The sequence below is a fragment of the Manihot esculenta genome, chromosome 17 (genome assembly GCF_001659605.2).
Source record: "Manihot esculenta cultivar AM560-2 chromosome 17, M.esculenta_v8, whole genome shotgun sequence".
Classification (NCBI taxonomy): Eukaryota; Viridiplantae; Streptophyta; class Magnoliopsida; order Malpighiales; family Euphorbiaceae; genus Manihot; species Manihot esculenta.
The window spans coordinates 32150717-32170070 of NC_035177.2; the positions used below are offsets into that span (position 1 = coordinate 32150717).

A 19354-nucleotide genomic window follows, 5' to 3' on the forward strand; every position below is an offset into this window, starting at 1 on the left:
TGTATGAGATTTACAGGTACCTAGAGAGTATAGCAGGCTTGCTACGGGTTCTGGCGGCCTTAAGCCGACCTGAATCCTAGCGCCGGTGACGGTCCATTTTGGGGTCGTTACACAAGGACTACCTCTGTAACGACCCGAAAATCGGACCGCTACCGGCTCTAGGATCTGGGTCGACTTAAGGCCGCCGGGACCCGTAACAAGCCTAACATACAACCTGTAAACCTGTTGAATCCCATACATGATCAACAAACATACATAAAAATTTAAAACTTTTCTTTCATACATTCTAACATACGCCAAACTCAACCTGTGCATGCACTGAACATATACATAATCATGAACTTGACCTCTCTGTGGGATCTCATCACTGCCCCCAATGGGTGGCAATACATGTGTTGAGTTAGCTAAACATGGACATCAATAACATTAAGATCATGATTCAAAAGGGATTACATCATACTATGGTCAAGCACACTTCTAACCTCAATATCATTACATTACATATCTATACATCATTATACAATCTGTCATGTCCACTTTCTAACTATTACATACATAAGACTTCATTATTCTTCTTGACTTCTCTGTCTAACCCGTACCTGCAAACCTGGGGAATTTGGGAGAGGGGTGAGCTACTAGAGCCCAGTGAGCAGAATAGTAAAGCATTTAAAACATATGATAGCATGAAATGCATCACAGCACAACTAATCATATCAAGGATGAACTTGTCACCATTTAGCCCTCTACATAATCCAATCATGCCAGGGGCGTAGTGCAGGCCACACCTGGTCTTTCTCTTATACATAACATAACATAACATACATAATCCATGATGCCGGGGGCGTAGTGCAGGCCACATCCGGTCTTTCTCTTACATAGTGCCAGGGGCGTAGTGCAGGCCACACCTGGACTTCCATACCATATCATCATGTCATAACATATGAGGGCTAATGGATCATTCAACATTCATCCACATCAACAACATATTATGCAATGCAACATATTCGTGATTTCTAATGCAAGCATTCTAAAATATCACATGGCATCCGTGATGCATGAACATGCTCAAAACTGATTTATTTATTTATTTAAAAGCATAAGAGTCATTCCACTCACCTTTGGCTAGCTCTGACACTGACAGAAACAGCTGACTCACTGCTGGGGTCCTCGGTTCCTCGGGTCCAAACCTACACAGGTGGACTCAAATGAGGGACCAACATACTAGAACATAACTCTAAAAACATCCCCCAAAAACTCCCTAAAACATCTCAAAACATCCATGCAAGAACATGTAAAGAAAGGCTGGACAGGGCACTTTCGGCGGCAGGTTCGGCGGCCGAAAGTCTCTCCAGAGCCGAAAGTCAGGCAGGTTCGGCGGCACCTTCGGCGGCCGAAAGTCCCAGACAGAGACGAAAGTCTCTTTTCGGGGGCAACTTCGGCAGCCGAAAGGCCTGCCTCCCCAGCCATGTTCGGCGGCCGAAAGTTCCTTCGGCTGCCGAACCTGGTTTCTGCCAAAGGGCAGAAACTTGGCTCCTTATGCACATTTGCCTCCCAAACCCAAACCATCATGCATTTAGCTCAACCAAAACATGCATACAAGCTCCTAGGGGTCTCAAACTACCTTAAACCCCAACTACAACACATCAAACGCACAATACAAGCCACATTGTTCATGAACATACATTTATACCCATAAACATAACTAAAACCTAAACATGCATTCTACCTCATAGATCTTGCATAAAACTTACTTTAAACATAAAATGAGCTTAAGATCGGCTCTTACCTCTTGAAGATCGAGAGAGAGACGTCCTAAACTCGAAGGTGGGAGATTTTTGAGTTCTTAAACCTCAAAGCTCCAAAACTTGCTTTAAACTCGAAAATCTTCAAAACAACGTAAAAACTTGTGAAAATCTTGAAAGATTTGAAGGGAAGAACTCAAGGATGGTGAGGAATGGCGGAAGGACTCACCTTGGCCGAAAATGGGGAAAAGCTCGCCCGTTTTCGGCTAAGGGACCCTTTTATAGTGGCTGGCCAGGCCACGTTCGGGGGCCGAAAGTGCCTCCGCATGCATGCCATGTTCGGCGGCCGAACTTGAGGTTCGGCGGCCGAACCTGGACTTTCCTCACTTAGGCCTTCGGGGGCCTAAAGCACTCCCGAAGTGTATACATGTTCGGCGGCCGAACCTGAGCTTTCCTCCAAGGTTGTTTTTATTCAAAAACTCATTTCCTCTTTACTTAAAATCATCAAAAACATTAAAACATTTCATGAAAACATGGTTTTACCCATCTAGAGGTCTCCGACATCCGAGATTCCACCGGACGGTAGGAATTCTGATACTGGAGTCTAGCCGGGTATTACAACCTCTGATCCATCCTGAACTCTAAACATGACTACCTTGTCCCTGCAGACTCGGTAGCCCTACGAGTAGCTAGCCAATCCATCCATAGAATGACGTCAAACAATCAAATCTAGAACCAAAAGGTCGGCTGGAAGGCATCTACGCTCAACATGCTCTGAACTAAACCGGCAGAATGACTCTGCCACTGATGGATCACCCTTGGGTATCAAACCCACCCTCACTACGGCTCACGAAGCAACAAGGAAAGAGAAACACTAGGGTTCACAAAAACATACACATCAGAACATTCAAAAGTGAGCATACCTGGCACCACTGTGTTTGATGTGTCTGCCTCCTGCTGAGCCTGGATGAAGATCGGAGTCAGAGCTGACGGACCTTCTCCACGGGAACCTGCTGAAGAAGAGGATGCACCTCTCCCTCTGCCTCGACTACTGGTCTGCAACATAACTGGAGCTGCTGGCTGAGCCGCTCTACTTGAAAATGTCTGCTGGGACCGTGCCATCCCAGGCACAGTAGGACACTCACGTGCTATGTGCCCTTCCTGTCCGCACCTGTAACAAGCTGTTGTCCCATACCGACAGACTCCCTTGTGTGGCCTTTCACACCTCATACATCTTGAACTGCCTAGTCCAGAGCTTGAACCAGCACCACAACCCAGACCAGACTTTAACATATCCCAAAACTTACTCTTCTTTGATCTTCTGAGGCCTCTGCCTCCCTTCTTGGTTTTGCCCCACTTTTTACTTCTCGTGGTAGCTGTACTCAGAATGGAGGGATCAATTCCTTCAAAACCTGAGATTCTGGAATCCTGAGTCTGAGCACCTTCTTGAGACTCTCCCATGCCTTCTTCAAGCATGTTCACATCCAGACCTCTATCTCTCCTCTGCACATCTATTTCTACTTCCCTCCTTCTATAGACATTCTCTGTAGATCCATTCCTTCTCTGCTTTCATCAAAAGACCTTCCAAGGTCCCTTGATGTTCCCCATCTGTCGACTCCACACGACTGCGCTCTTGGCAGAGCAAGGGGAAAGGTGTCCATACCTTCCCTCTCAGACGAAACTTCAGTCGATTCCACAGATCGACGAATGCCTCGCATCCTAGCTCCGCTGAAGAACAACACACAAGCATACAAACATTAGCATCATATGGTTCATGTGAAAACACATGGACCTACATCACATACATAACATAACATTAATGCACATGCATGAATCATGGCATTTCACAGCATCATCAAGACAGGACTCAACATTCTATCCTAGTGGACATGATCTTTCTTATTGTGCTTGCCCTTCTATAACCTCTATGAGCCCGAAACTCTATAGGTCCGATCATATGATCCTAGGGCTCTGATACCAATCTGTAATGACCCGGAAACCGGACCGCTACTGGCGCTAGAATCTAGATCGACTTAAGGCCGCCGGGACCCGTAGCAAGCCTAACATGAACTCTGCGTACCAGATAAATCCCATACATGATCAAACATAAACATAAAAAATGAAAAACCTTTTCGTTCATTTACCAAGCTTGACCTGTATGCACTATGTCTGTACACATAGAACCACATACTAGAGCCCTCATCATATGTTCTATATGGGTCAACATAATATACATCAGGCTTGGTTCAGCACATTTCTCATCAAGAAACATAAAACAGGATCCATGTACAAAGGGATTATCCATACACTAGGGCAAAGCACAACTCTAGCCATTACATGACATTACATATCTATACATATCATTACATACTAGTCCATTAATTTACATCATGTCCACTACTCTATTACATACACATAACCATAGCCAAAACCTTTACCCTTGACGTCTTCCTGGACTACCTCTGACCTGCAAAACTAGGGTTAGGGGAGAGGAATGAGCTGAAAAGCCCAGTGAGTAGAAACAATGACAACAGTTCATTAATTACATGCTTTCATGAAATGCGCCACAGCATAAAAATTTCACATCTCGGATTGGACATGACCTCAAAACTCCCTCTGTCGGTGCCCGACCCCCAAAGGAGCTCACACAGGTCTTTCAATCATGAAAGATCTATGGGCTATTGAAGTCGCCTAGGTCCAATCCACACCAACAGCAATTAATGCAATGCGACATATACGTGAAACTAGTGCAAGCAACCTGTTACATATAACCATGATGCATGCATATGCTTTCGACATTTGATTTCTTAAAATAAAAGTTAAGTTTAATTCTACTCACCTCTGGCAGATGCTGGACTAACTCTGCAACAGCTAACACTGATGGCCTCCTCGGTCCTTCGGGTCCGATCCTACATAGGTGGACTCGAATGAGGTGTCAAACACACTCTAAACAACTCATAAACAACTCCTAAACAACTCCCCCAAAACCCCCTAAAACATCCTCAAAGCATGCATAGAAAACCCCCAAGAAAGGGCTAGACAGGGCACCTTCGACGGCCGAACCCCCTCTCCAGATCCGAAAGGTAGGCATGTTCGGCGGCACCTTTGGCATCCGAACCCCCTCTCCAGATCCGAAAGTCAGGCACTTTCGGCGGCACCTTCGGCGGCCGAAAGTCTGCTCCAGATCCGAAACTCAACTTTCGGGGGCAAGGTTAGGCGACCAAACCATGCATCCACAGGCAAGTTCGGCGGCCGAAACTACCTTCGGCGGCCGATCCTGAGTTCATCCAGAACTCAGCCTCATGCATAAACAAGCCTCCCAACCTTCCAAACTCCCAAAACATGCATCTACCCTCTTAAAAACATACATAACTCATACAATAAGCATCTAGGAGGTTAAAACAAGCTTAAACTCCAACAAACAACAACATAAAGCATACATAGGCATAAGGGGTCCATAAACCCTCACATGCACAACCATGCAACTCATGCAACAAAACCCCCATAACCCTTCATAAAACTTACGTAAAACACCATAAAAGATGAGGATCTACACTTACCTCTTGAAGAACGAGAGTTGGTGTGACTCCAACTTGAAGATATGGAGGATCCAAACTCCAAAAGTCTCCAAGCTTATAAACTTTGCTCAAAACTCAAAACTCTTCAAAACAAGGATAAAACTTATGAAAACCTTAAGAGATTTGAAGAAAAAGCATGAAAACAACCAAAGGAGAGCATGAACTCACCTATGCCCAAAAAGAGAGAAGAACCTCCCCCATTTTTCGGGCAAGGGGCCTTTTATAGATGGCCTGGTCAACCATTTCCGGCGGCCAAAGCTGCACCCGCAACACCCCCATGTTCGGCAGCCGAACCTGGTTTGTTCCATCAAAACTTTCGGAGGCCAAAAAGCACTCCCGAAACAGCCTCATGTTCGGCGGCCGAACTTCACTTTCGGCGGCCGAACCTGGCAAATGCTTCCTTGGTCTTTTCTTTTAAAAACTAACTTCTCTTTCCATTTAAAATCATCAAACACATAAAAACATTTTAGAAAACCTTTGTTTTACCCTTCTAGAAAGCTCCGACAATCGAGATTCCACCGGATGGTAGGAATTCCGATGCCTGAATCTAGCCGGGTATTACAAGCCTAGTGAGCAGAACAATAAAACATTTAATAAAACATGCTATCATGAAATGCGCCATATCACAAGTAAATCACATCACGAATGGACTGACCCAAAAATCCCTCTGCTCTGTGCCCGGCCCTCAAAGGAGCTCCTCAGGACTTCTTTTACATACAATAAACTCTGTGCTCGGCTCTCAAGGAGCTCCTCAGGACTTCTATTACATGGAAATAATAATCAGAGGGCTAAAGGGTCTCCCTGTTGTCCATCCCCATCGACAATAAATAATGCAATGCGTCACCTTCTTGAATACTAATGCAATACACCCTAGTATAACATGGCATTTATGATGCATGAATCATGCTAAAAAATTTCATTTATTTAAAATCATAGTTCTGTTCCACTCACCTCTAGCAACTGCTGAACAACCTCTAAATCAATTAACTTTGTGGGCCTCCCTGGTTCCTCGGGTCCGAACCTACAAGGGTGGACTCAAATGAGGGACCGAACATACTATAACATAGCTCTGAACATCTCCCTAAAAACTCCTAAAATATCATAAACATGCATAGAAAAATGGGCAAAGGAAGGCTGGACAGGGCACCTTCGGCGGCCGAACACCCTCTCCAGATCCGAAAGTTAGGCACTTTCGGCGGCACCTTCGACGGCCGAAAGTCCCTTCCATATCCGAAAGTCCAAACTTTCGGGGGCAAGGTTCGGGGGCTAAAAGACCTTCCAGAGCCGAAAGTCACCCACCTTCGGCGGCATGTTCGGCGGCCGAAACTCCCTCCAGAGCCGAAAGTCCAAACTTTCGGGGGCGAGTTTAGGCAGCCGAAACAGCCTCCTCAAAGGGTTCGGCGGCCGAACATTGCTTCGGCGATCGAACCTGGGTTTTCCAGACAGGCAGAACCTGTTCAAACTCAAGTTCCCAGCCTCTAAAACCTATAAAAACACCCATATCATGCATACCACCTCTCTAACACATGCATATACCCTTTTCCATGCATATAGGGGCCTAAAAACTAGTTTAAACCCCACAAACAACATCAAAGCATCACATATAGCATATGATCAACATATACTCCCACTTCTAGATCCACTCTAAACATGCCATAAAACTCTCTTAAACTCTTTAAAACATGCTTAAAACATAAGGGGAGGTGAGGATCCATGCTTACCTCTTGAAGAACGAGAGGATCGATGGTCCTAACTTGGAGATGTAGAGGAAAAAGATTCAAAGTCTCCAAGTCTCTATACTTTGCCTTCCTTGCTCAAAACTTCAAAAATCAAGTTCAAAACTCATTAAAACTTGCAAGCTTGTGAAAAATAAGATGAAAACAACCAAAGGAGGACAAAACCTACCTCTGACCAAAAAGAGAGCTCAAACACCCTCCATTTCCGGTCAAAGGACCCTTTTATAGGTGGCCGGCATATCTTCTTCGGCGGCCTAAGCAGCTTCCACACTTCTACCACCTTCGGCAGTCGAAGTGGGGATTCGGTGGCAGCAAAACCATGCAACTTTCGGCGGCCGAACCTGGTAATTGCCTCCTTGGTCTTTTTCTTTTCAAAACTCAATTTTCTTAATCAAAACAATAAAATCATGTAAAAACATTTTGAAAAACCTCTGTTTTACCCTTCTGGAAGGCTCTGACATTTGCGAATCCTGGATTCCAACGGAGATTCCGCCGGAAAGTAGGAATTCTGATGCCGGGGTCTAGCCGGATATTACACTGTCCAAGCCGAAGAACCATCACAGGGAGAGGCTGGAGTTGGAGTCATATGGCCTCAGGGCATCCAACATCTAGCATTGGCTCTGACTCGGAAGATCTCACTTCTCGAGGAACCTCGACTGTCAATCCTCATTACAAAGAACGCCCTGAGGCTTAGGGATCGTCATCGGCTGAATGAGGTCAAGACAAACTATCTCTATTACAATATCATTCACTCTGCAATGGAGAGTGCCCCTTGTGCTTACATGGCCAAGGAGCGAAACAAGACTCTAAGGCGAGAGTTCGGGGCACAAGTGACAGATAAAAATCTCCTACAGAAGGAGTTCTCAAGGTTGAAGGCTCGGGTTAAAAAGGTGAAGGACACCATGAAAGAGACATTGGAGCCCGTTGACAAGTTTCAGGCAGACTTGGATGATGCCAACTCTGTAAAACTTGCCTTTGAGAATTGAGCCAAAAGCACCAAGGATCAAGTGGCCTCACTTCAACAGCACATCTAGGAGTTGCAGTCTCAGGTTGAGGAGAATCGGGCCACCTCTAATAGAATTGATGTGCTGGAGGCTGAACTTCAAGAGACAGTGGCCTGGGAGGAGAGATGTTCATCGAAGGCCAAGACTCGGTTAAGAAGGAGTTAGTCAAGCACTTTCATGCTAAGAACATTGCTTGGATTGATGACATCTTCCCTGATTAGGAGGAGGATGAAGATGATGACTAGGAGGAGGAAGATGATGACTAAGAGGAGGAGTAATCTGAAGGCAATCCCATCGACTGGGTCTCCACTAAGAACATAGCTGATTTAGATAACACAAATGTATCAGAGACTTAAGAGGAGGAGATTGAAGATGTTCCTCTTTGTAATTCCCTTTCATAATAATAAAAAGTTAATTTCTCCTATCTATTTATCTGTATTTTTTTATGCTCAATACTCGACCAAGTAGCGAAGTAACAGAACACTCGTCTGATTGCTCTTAGATCAGTCTTCAATCTGACGCCTTGGCATAAAATGCCTTATAAAAATTATTAATCGGGACTAACGCCTGGTCATTAGTACTTGCCTCATAACCTTGGCTTAAATAACTTAAAAAAATCATTAACAGGACTTAACACCGGTAATAAGCCTAACAGTTACCTACCTCGTGGCATTGGCATCAAATGCCTTATAAAAAGTTATTAAATAACGTCCGTATCTAAGGGGCGAGCAGTATTCAGTTCAAATTAAAAAAATCAATCGATCGAATTAATTCAAAAATTCAGTTTGATTTTTTATTCATTTTGGTTCGATTTGATTTTTAGTTTTAAAATTTCGGTTATGTCTGTTCGATTCAGTTTTGATAAAAAAAATTTGAAAAAACCGACTCGATTAGTGATAATATTATATTATTTTTGATAATATATAGATATTAGACTATAATAAAATTGAAATATTTTAATTAAATTTTAAAATACTAAAAATAAGGTGTAAAAAATAAAAAGCCCATTAAAAAGCTCAACTGATCAAATCGAATTGAATCGAATGGAACCAAATCATACCAGTTTGATTTAAATTAATTTTTGTCCAAAATTGGTTCGGTTTGATTTTCACAAATACTAAAATTTTAGTTTTCAATTTATTCGGTCAATTTGATTTTGAACTGAACCGACCGAATATTCACCCCTATCTGTATCAACCAAGCATTTACCTGCCTCGTGGCATTAGCATAAAATGCCTTATAAAAATTGTTAACGGGACTAAAATCCAGTAATCGGCCTTACAATTATCCGCCTCGTAACTTTGATATAAAATGCCTTATAAAAAATTGTTAATGGGACTAACACCCGGTTATGAGCGTGGCGATTACCTGCCTTGTGATTTTGTCATAAAATGTCTTAGAATAAATCGTTAACGAGGCTAACACCCAGTCAAGTGCCTGGCTATTGCCCGCCTTGTGGCTCGCCTAGTGATTACCCGCTTTATAGCGATCTTAGCAGAAATTGCCTTGATTAGTCTTTTGAAACTAACACCTGAAAACTCTACCCGCCTTGTGGAAATTTTGACATAAATTGTCTTGATTAGTCTTTTGGAACTAACACTCGAAGACTTGCCTGCCGATTATCTGACTTGTAGCTCGCCTGGCGATTACCCGCCAAGTAGCGCTTTTGGTAGAAACTGCTTTGATTAGCCTTTTGAGACGAACATCTGAAAACTCGCCTAGCGTTTATCCACTTTATAGTGATTTTAGCAGAAATTGCCTTGATTAGTCTTTTGGGACTAACACCTGAAGACTTGTCTGGTGGTTACTTGCCTTGTGGCAATTTTTCTTACCAAACGCCTTTATCAATCCATCATTTCTGATTTAAATGAGAAAAAAGATTGAAGAATACATGATAACTTTATTGATAACATTTTCACAAATTACATTATTTCAAGAATAATTAAATGACTCGGTCATCTAACTTGACCAATTTATGAGCACCGAGACGAAATAACTGTGGAGCTCTACATGATCCTTTCTAGTTCTTACCAGACCCGGCCTTCCTTCTTATTACTTCAGAACATTTAAGGATTGAATCTTCTCCTTTAAAGCCTCAACATTTGACTCAGGAATTAAATATTTCTGACGCTGTATTTGTTGCCATTTGGTCCTCCTACAATAATATGAATAATCCCTAGGGGTTCATTGTCATCAGGATTGACTGATGCTCTTACTTTAAGTTCTAACCTCTTTTATTCTCTATCTTTTGTAGAAAACTTTCTCAGGGTTCCATAGTCTTCCTTTTTCTCCTTCTGGTACCTTGGTACCTTTGCACAGTATGAACCAGCTTCCGGTCGATGTATTTTGGAGCATCATCTAACGATTTCTCATCCTCCAGCTTGGCCTTCCCCTTAGACTGTGTTTGAATCGCTTTCATCCAAATCCTTGGAGGCTCGAAGGAAGCCTCATTTCTTATTCTGAGAGCCATAAATGAGGCCTCCTCTCAAGTTTTATATTGCTCAAAAGTTGGCTGCAGTTTTTTAATGTATTGGAGTGCTCATTATTCATATTATTAAGATTTATCTCATTGACTAGGGGTGAGCATTTGATCAGTTTGGTTTAACAAACTAAAATTTTAGTATTTGTGAAAACCGAATCGAAACGATTTTGGATAGAAATTGAATCGAATTGAACCGGTTTGATTCAGTTTAGTTTGATTGGTTGGACTTTTTAATAGACTTTTTATTTTTTACACCTTTTAGTATTCTAAAATTTAATTGAAAATTTTCAATCTTAATTATAGTCTAATCTTTCTATATTTTCAAAAATAATATACTATTACCAGTAATTGGTTCAGTTTGATTTTTTTTTTCTGATCAAAATCAAACCGAATTAAAATAACTAAAAATTTTTAAAACTAGAAATCAAACCGAAATGAAAAAAATCAAATTAAAATTTTAAATTAATCGAATTCGATTGATTTTTTTAATTTGAACCGAATACGGGTTACCACTGGATTATAAATGGAGTGTTGCGTCCAATGGCAGGTGGAATAGAAATTCACTTATTTATGCTTTAAAATTATTTTGATTCATTATGGTGGAGCAGAGGTAAATATTTTCCCCTCAACTAATATAATATTAGGCTAAATATAGGGCACGTGCATGAAGTCATGAAGATGTAATTCATGCAAATTAGATAATTGACATTCAGATTAAGATTACAAATTTGAAATAGTTTCCTTTTTTGATCCTTGAATATTTAATAATGGGTCACCCTATAACTCTTTTTCTATAAATAGCCAAGCATCCCTCTCATCCCTTACCAACAAAACACATCTAATAGAATTCTAAGCTTCCAAGCAAACATAATGAAAGCTGCCAATTTCCTTCTAGCTCTTGCTTTCTTGGCTTTGGCTTCTTCATTCGCCATTGCCTACGACCCTAAGCCTCTCCAGGACTTTTGTGTGGCAACTGATCAAGCTAGCTCCGGTGGTATGCGAATTTAGTTTGTTTTTTCTTATGCAGAATTTTCAAATTTATTTTCATTTCCTCAGCTTTTTTATTGATGATAATAAATTAAACTATTTTTCTTTCGTGTAGCATTCGTGAACGGAAAATTCTGCAAGGATCCAGACCATGTCACAGCAGATGATTTCTTCTATTCTGGGCTTCATGTTGCTAGAGAAACCTCAAGACAACTTGGGGCACGTACCAATCTTTTAACTGTGGATTCGATACCTGGCCTTAACACCAATGGCTTATCAATTGTTCGTATCGACTATGAAGCAAACGGCGGACTGAACCCACCCCACCATCACCCACGAGCTTCAGAGATCTTAACTGTTTTGGAAGGAACCTTGTTTGCTGGTTTTATTACATCAAATCCTGATCATCGTGTTTTTTCCAAAGTTCTAAAGGCAGGAGATGTTTTTGTGTTCCCATTAGGGCTGATTCACTTTCAGTTGAATATTGGAAAGGAACCAGCGGTTGCACTAGCTGCATTAAACAGTCAAAATCCAGGAGTTGTAACAGCTGCAAATACTGTTTTTGGAGCTAGCCCATCCATTAATCCTGATGTTCTAACAAGGGCATTTCATCTTGACAAGGATCTTGTCACCAAACTTCAGAAACAAGAGTGGGTGAATCCATCAGATCTCAACAGCTATTCTTGAATATATTGAAGCAAACTAAGGTCACCACATTAGGTCATTTGGCCATTAATTGTAATAAATGAATAAGGAAAATTTTTCATATTGTTTGTGTTTATCTTTCAATGTATTGATATATAATATTAAGGTTTGATCCAAATGTATAACATTAAAATGATAAGATGTTTATTACCTTTTGTTTTCTTATCTTCCAATGCATTGATTCTAAAAGTGATAACGCTTTTGCAATCTGTTAATTTTTTAGTAGGGGTGTAATCGAATCGAGTCAAATCGAGTTTTATAAAATTCAGACTCGTTTATTAAAAAATTTTATAAGCTCGAACTTGAGTTCGAACTCGACTCAAAAATTAAATATTATAATCGAGCTCGATTCGAGATCGACTCGAGAAAAACTCTTTAAACTAATAACGAGTCTAATTCAAGATCGAACTCAAAAACTTGATTAAAAAGCTCATTTAAACTAATAACGAGTCTAATTTAAACTCGAGATCGAAAACTCGATTAAAAAACTCGTTAACAAAATTTAATTAATTTAAAATTTTAAATATTAAAATTTTAAATTAAAAAATCAAAAGAGACTTTAATAAAATTAAATATAATTTAATTAAAATCTATTATAACCAAATTCTTAATTTAAAAAATAATAGAAAGTGAAATCTTTATTTATAAAGAAGTTTCACCTTTCATATCTGTAAGTTTTCGATGTGTGACATGGGATATTATTTAAGTAACATTCAATACCTCTTAATGAGACTGTTCACGAGTCTCTTAACGAGCATGTTCACTCGTCTCTTAATGAGTCTGTTCACGAATTCTTTAACGAGTCAGCTCATGAATCTTAACAAATCGAATACTAATGAGCTCAAATTTGACTTGTTTAATAAACGAATTTAAAAATTAAGTTCGAACTCGACGCATTTAAAAATCGAATCGAATCCAATCGAGTTTTTATCAAACTGAATTTCGAATAATTCACATATAACTTGGTTGCCCTAATTTTTAGCAATCCGCCAACAATTACATTTAAGAATGCTTGCCGAATCTTGCTGAATTCTAATGGTATATAATTGGGTTTAGAGATCGAATTTCAAATTTTATATATTAAATATTTATTATTTAAATTTATTTCTATAAATAAATAATTATATATATATTTATATTTTTAATAATATTTATATTATTATATATATTATATATGAAATAAATATAATTTAAATAATCACTGTTTTAATTATATTACTGTAATAAAAGACCAACGATTATTATTAATTAATTTATGAATATGAATGGAATATATTTTAAACGGTTATTGTTAATTAATTTATAAATATAATTTAAATATATAAAATAAATTTTAGGCTTATTCTTTTCAATTTTTTTTAGTAGTTAGCGAAAATAATACTTTATTCTTATTTTTATACTTTTGAATACTGTAAAAATCAAAAATTTTAATGATTCTCATCGTGTTTATTTCAAAAAACATATTTATCCACCATTTTTTGTATTGTTTAAGAGGTAATTGAATTTTGTTGTTTACCTTATTTGTTATAAATTTATTTAGGACAATTATTTAAAAAAAAAGTTAGATTACTAATTTAAGAAAAAAGTTTTCAATTTTTTAAAAAATAAGTTTTGTGTGTAATTATTAGATTATTTAAAATTAGAAAAATATTTTAATTGTAGAAATATGAATTTCATGGATAACGTGTAGATTATTTAAATAAAAAAATAAATTTTAAATAAAAAAATGAAATTAATGGACCATGAATTAAACTATTTAAATTGAAGAAAAAAAAATTAAATATATAAAAATATAGTTTTATGCATATTTCGTTTCAATTGAGAAATGGATCTGATTTTAGTTCAACAGTTTAATGAAATATTTAATTTTATTTGATTAATATTTTTTAGATTATTTAATTTTTAATAAAATTTAATTTAAATATTAAATAATCGAATAATTAAATTAACTGATTTTATTATCTATTATTATATTAATTTGAATGTAATCCAATCAGCCTATCTAAATTTAATTTTTTTTCACTCCACTCTTATTCAAATCTAATCAATAGTTTAAAATTAAATTTATTAAATTTATAAATTTTAATTTTGATATAATTTAATCGATTAATTTGATTCGATTATATTTTAATAATTAATTTAATTCAATTTTTAATATTTTTAAAATTTAAATTTTATATTTTTTAATTTAATTTAATTTAAAATCAAATCATATCGATTACACAAATCCATTAAAAAGTATATTTAAATCTTTAAGTTATTTTAACAATATTATTCTTTTTTATTAATAAATTATATTCATCGTATTTATTATTTTTTCAAAAAAATCCATAGTTATATAAAATAACATCAACAATTGTAAAAGCATCATTATCATCGTTAGGTGATCAATTTGTTCAATCAGCACCACTTAAGCAGCAAAATCAGTTTTTTTCTGCAATAAAATAAAATTTCATAAAAAAAGTTAATAATATATTAAAATTAAATTATAATAATTGCTTTTTTTCATTAATAAAATGTATTCAAAATAATTTTATTATAAATATTTGTAAATATATTTTTTTCAATGTAATCATCACATGCCCATTTTTAGTATTTAAATTGGACCTCAGTCAAATTTCTACGTCGAGCCAGCCGTCTCAAAGCCATCCACGTGTTAATGGACCCATGTGTAGGTTTTTCTATAAGACCATTCATCATAATAGTCTATCATGGTAGTATTTGATTTAATTTAATTAAATTAAATTAATTTAAAATTTTAATTTTATTTTATTTTATTTTATTTACACCATTAATTTTCTCCTCCTCCTTCCTTTTCTTCTTCATCAATTCTTCTTCCTTTTGCTTCTTATTCTGCTTCTGCTTCTTTTTCTTCTGCTTTTTCTTCTTTTGCTTCTGCTTCTGCTTCTGCTTCTTCTGCTTCTTCTCCTTCTTTTCCTTCTTCTTCTTCTTTTTCTGCTTCTGCTTCTTCTTCTGCTTCTTCTCCTTCTTTTCCTTCTTCTTCTTCTTTTTCTTCTTTTGCTTCTTTTACTTCTTCTTCTTTTACTTCTTCTTCTTCTTCTTCTTCTTCTTCTTCTTCTTCTTCTTCTGAGGAGGAGGAGGAGGAGGAGGAGGAGGAGGAGGAGGAGGAGGAGGAGGAGGAGGAGGAGGAGGAGGAGGAGGAGGAAAGAAAAGATAGGGACTATTTCGTTGACAAAAAAAAACGATAATGACGTTTTAATAGATCTGAGAAAATATAAGAACTATTTCGTTGACAAAAAAAAACAATAAGGATATTTTAATAGATTTCTAAAAATATAGGGATGGACGATTTTGTTGACAGAAAGAAACGATGAGGATGGACTATTTCGTTGACATAAAGAAACGATAAGGATATTTTAATAGATATGAGAAAAGATAGGGACTATTTCATTGACGGAAAAAAACGATAAGCACGTTTTAATAGATATAAAAAAAGATAAAAATATTTTAATAGATTTTTAAAAATGTAAAAACTAACTTGTTAATAATTGCAATATACAAGAACTAAATAAATGGTTTTATTTGAGGGTAAAATTAGATTTTAAAAATTTTCTCTCTCCTCATTTATCTAATTTTAACAGAAAATAGGACAGAAGAACTATTTCGTTGACGGAAATAAAACATAAGGACGTTTTAATAGGTTTTTAAAAATACAGGGACTGACTTGTTAATAATGACAATATCCAGAGACTAAATTATAAATCTCCCTACTTTTAAACAATTTTACCAGTACACTCTAGAAAAAGGAGGTTTCTTTTTAGTTTAATCCATAGTTGGAAGGAAAGAGCGTTATTAATAGATAACCATCCTTAACCTTTGTCGATGCAGACATTCCAAAACAAGTGAGAGCGAAAGATCACTGGAGAGAGGGAAGGTGGAGACTGCCTATCCTTCTGATGTAATTGCTAAGGAAACTTGGAAAAAAAATAATAAAAAAGACAAAGTACATCAGTTCTCCATATTTAGCTTAGCGCTTGGAAAGCAATAAAGAGCATAAATGTGAAAGTGCCCTGATGCAAACTAGCTTGGGGAAGGGCTTTATCACATGGTTAAAGTTAGGCTTCAAAAATGATAGAATTATTGAAAATGTTGCATGTGCTTTATGCTACGATTTTTAAAAATTATCCAAATTAATAATTTTTTTAAAGGATAATGATGTGATAATACAATTCAATTATATGAAAAACCTTACACGCCAGCGCAATGGGACTAGACCCGAATTACCATTCCTGCGCTACAACTAAAAGGAGAATGAATTACTTTCGGGACGAATCGATTTTAAATAAAATATATGTTAATTAAAATATTAAAAAATAATTATCATAAGGTTAAATAATTTGATAACATGGTCAATCTTTTTAAAGGAGTTATAGAATAATAAGGGGATATATATATATACTTTATCCGTTGGATAATGTAGTACATAATATAATTCTATCTTATTAAAATAGAAAATGAAAATTTAATATTATTAAAAGACTTCTTGTTAAAGCTACGTCGTTTTACTGCTTATTGTTATTGTTTTATATTGAACATCTAAACTATGTCGTATTGTTGGTATGAACTGAGTTTTATATGCACGTGTTGTGCATATGGTGCTGTCTAGTATAAAAGGAAGCGATTCTTCCAGAATGCAGGTGTAACGTCATTTTATTGCATTTGAAATAAAGCTCTCAATTTTTCTCTCTCTCTCCTGCTTCTGCACATGGTATCAGAGCTTGAACCCTAACTCACGGCGGCGCGTCGCCGGTTGTATGCTAGAGATCCTTAGTCCTTTGGAAAGATCTGGTCATGGCGAGCAGTAGCAAGGAACAAAAGGCAACTGGAGCTCTAGAAAAATTGCAGATCGTGAATACGGGGATGGGAGACCCTCTGAGTCTTCAAACATCTGACCATCCAGGTATGAGCCTAGTCTCTGCACTTCTTGTAGGATCTAATTTCAGATCTTGGAGTAGGACCGTTAGAATAGCCCTAGGAGTCAAGATGAAATTGGGATTTGTCGAAGGCACTACTTCGATACCTAGTAAAGACACTGAGGGATATGAACAGTGGAAAAGGTGTGATTTCATGGTCACATCTTGGATTCTCAACTCCATCTCTAAGGAATTAGTTGATGGGTTTATATATACTGCCTCTGCCAGAGATCTCTGGCAAGAGATCTGCGAGAGATTTGGAGAGTGCAATGGTCCTATGATTTATGAGTTGCACAGGAAAATATCTCTTATCTCCCAAGAAAATCAGTCTGTGTCAGTCTACTTCACTAAGCTGAAGAGGCTGTGGGATGAGCTTAGGTCAGTAGAACCTCTTCCAACATGTACCTGTGGAGCCTCTAGGGCCATAGCTGAAATAACGAACAGGAATAGGCTCATGCAATTCCTAATGGGTTTAAATAAGGCTTTCGCGTCTGTGAGAGATCAGGTATTGGGGATGGACCATTTACCAACTGTAAACAAGGCTTACTCAATGGTTGTAAAATTTGAGTCTCAAAGGGAGATTCTGGGGGCAATGAATGACAACTCAGAATCTCTTGCCCTATTAAATAAGGCTCAAGCTCAGAGTCTGTCCAGACCAAGAAGGTCTAAGGTCAAGAAGGGTCACTGCACCTTCTGCAATATGGATGGCCACACTCGGGAAGGGTATTTTAGACTGATTGGGTATCCTGATTGGTTCAAGGCTAAGAACAAGATAAGAACCCAATCTTTCAAAGGTAATAGAAGCACCAAAGTTATGGCTGTTGTTGAAGGGAACAAATCAGAAGAGGATAATCCTCTGGAATATCTAGACCCATTAAGTAAAATACATGAATTGACATCCATGTTGAGCTCTTTAAAACAAGAAGTCTCTCAGCTTGTCAAGGGTAAAGGGACTTTTGCCCCAAGCACATCTCATGGACCTGAGGCACATTTCATAGACTTTGCAGGTAAGCCTACTCTCTATAACACTTGCAATGCTGAAATGTAAACTGACTCTGATTGGATCCTAGACACTGGAGCCACAAATCACATGTGTTCAGACAGCAGCCTGTTCACCACTTTGCACCCACTACACAAGCACATTTGTGTGTGCTTTCCAGATGGGAAAACTCAGGTTACTCAATCTAGAAAGCTAAATCTCTTTGGCAAATTGATTCTAGATGATGTTCTTTATATTCCACATTTTCAATATAATTTGATTTCTGTTGGTCAATTAATGAGTAGCCATGGCTACTATATAGTAATGTGGAAGGATTATTGCCTTATACAGGACCCACTGAATAAGAAGGTGGTGGCCATAGGCAAGAAACAGAGAGGCCTCTTCAGGCTGAACCAAATGAGCTTTTCTCATTCTGATGTAAGAAATTGTTTGTTTGAAATCATGAACTCTAATGCTGATCTTCACAGCTTTGTAAATAGCACTCCCTTCCAAATGGATTTGAATAAAGAACATTCCATGCAACTTGAACAGACACATAAGCATGTAGTGAACATGAATGATATGCACGATAGATTAGGGCATGCATCAGTAGGTAAACTCAAACATGTTAAAGGCATAAGTATCAGTAATGAGGCTATGAAATGTTATCCTGTATGTCCCCTAGCTAAACAAGCCAGATTACCTTTTCCCAGAAGTCACACCTTAGCCTCAAAACCTTTTGAATTAATTCACATTGACATATGGGGGTCATATAAGACCAACTCTATCACTGGAGCTAAGTTCTTCCTCACCATTGTTGATGATTATAGTAGGGCTATGTGGACTTTTATGATGCACTTAAAAAGATCAGGCTTTTAGTTTGACTAAACACTTTATACACATGGTAGAAAATCAGTTTAATACCACCATCAAAGTCATTAGAAGCGACAATGGAAAGGAGTTTCTAAGCCATAATTATGGTTCTCTGCTTATGAGTAAAGGAATTAAGCACTAAAGATCTTGTCCATTGTAATACCCGGCTAGACTCCGGTATCGGAAATTCCTACCGTCCGGTGGAATCTCGGATGTCGGAAACCTCTAGAAGGGGAAAACTATGTTTTATGAAATGTTTTTAAGGTATTTTATGTTTTAAGTAAAAAGGAAAATGAGTTTTGAATGAAAAAGGCCTAAGGAGGCTTTACCAGGT

General features: G+C 37.7%; 2 protein-coding genes across 2 annotated transcripts; both read left to right on the plus strand.

Annotated features, from left to right (window-relative positions):
* The first annotated feature begins 11352 nt into the window (after nt 1–11352).
* LOC110604985 (germin-like protein subfamily 1 member 11) lies at nt 11353–12396 on the plus strand. Its single transcript, XM_021743264.2, has 2 exons — nt 11353–11536; nt 11645–12396. The coding sequence occupies exons 1-2, from the start codon at nt 11413–11415 to the stop codon at nt 12214–12216; spliced, it is 696 nt and encodes a 231-aa protein (XP_021598956.1). The 5' UTR covers nt 11353–11412; the 3' UTR covers nt 12217–12396.
* Nucleotides 12397–17046: 4650 nt separating this feature from the next.
* Nucleotides 17047–19162, plus strand: LOC110604958. Its single transcript, XM_021743240.1, has 3 exons — nt 17047–18175; nt 18329–18760; nt 19056–19162. The coding sequence occupies exons 1-3, from the start codon at nt 17047–17049 to the stop codon at nt 19160–19162; spliced, it is 1668 nt and encodes a 555-aa protein (XP_021598932.1).
* Nucleotides 19163–19354: the final 192 nt, after the last annotated feature.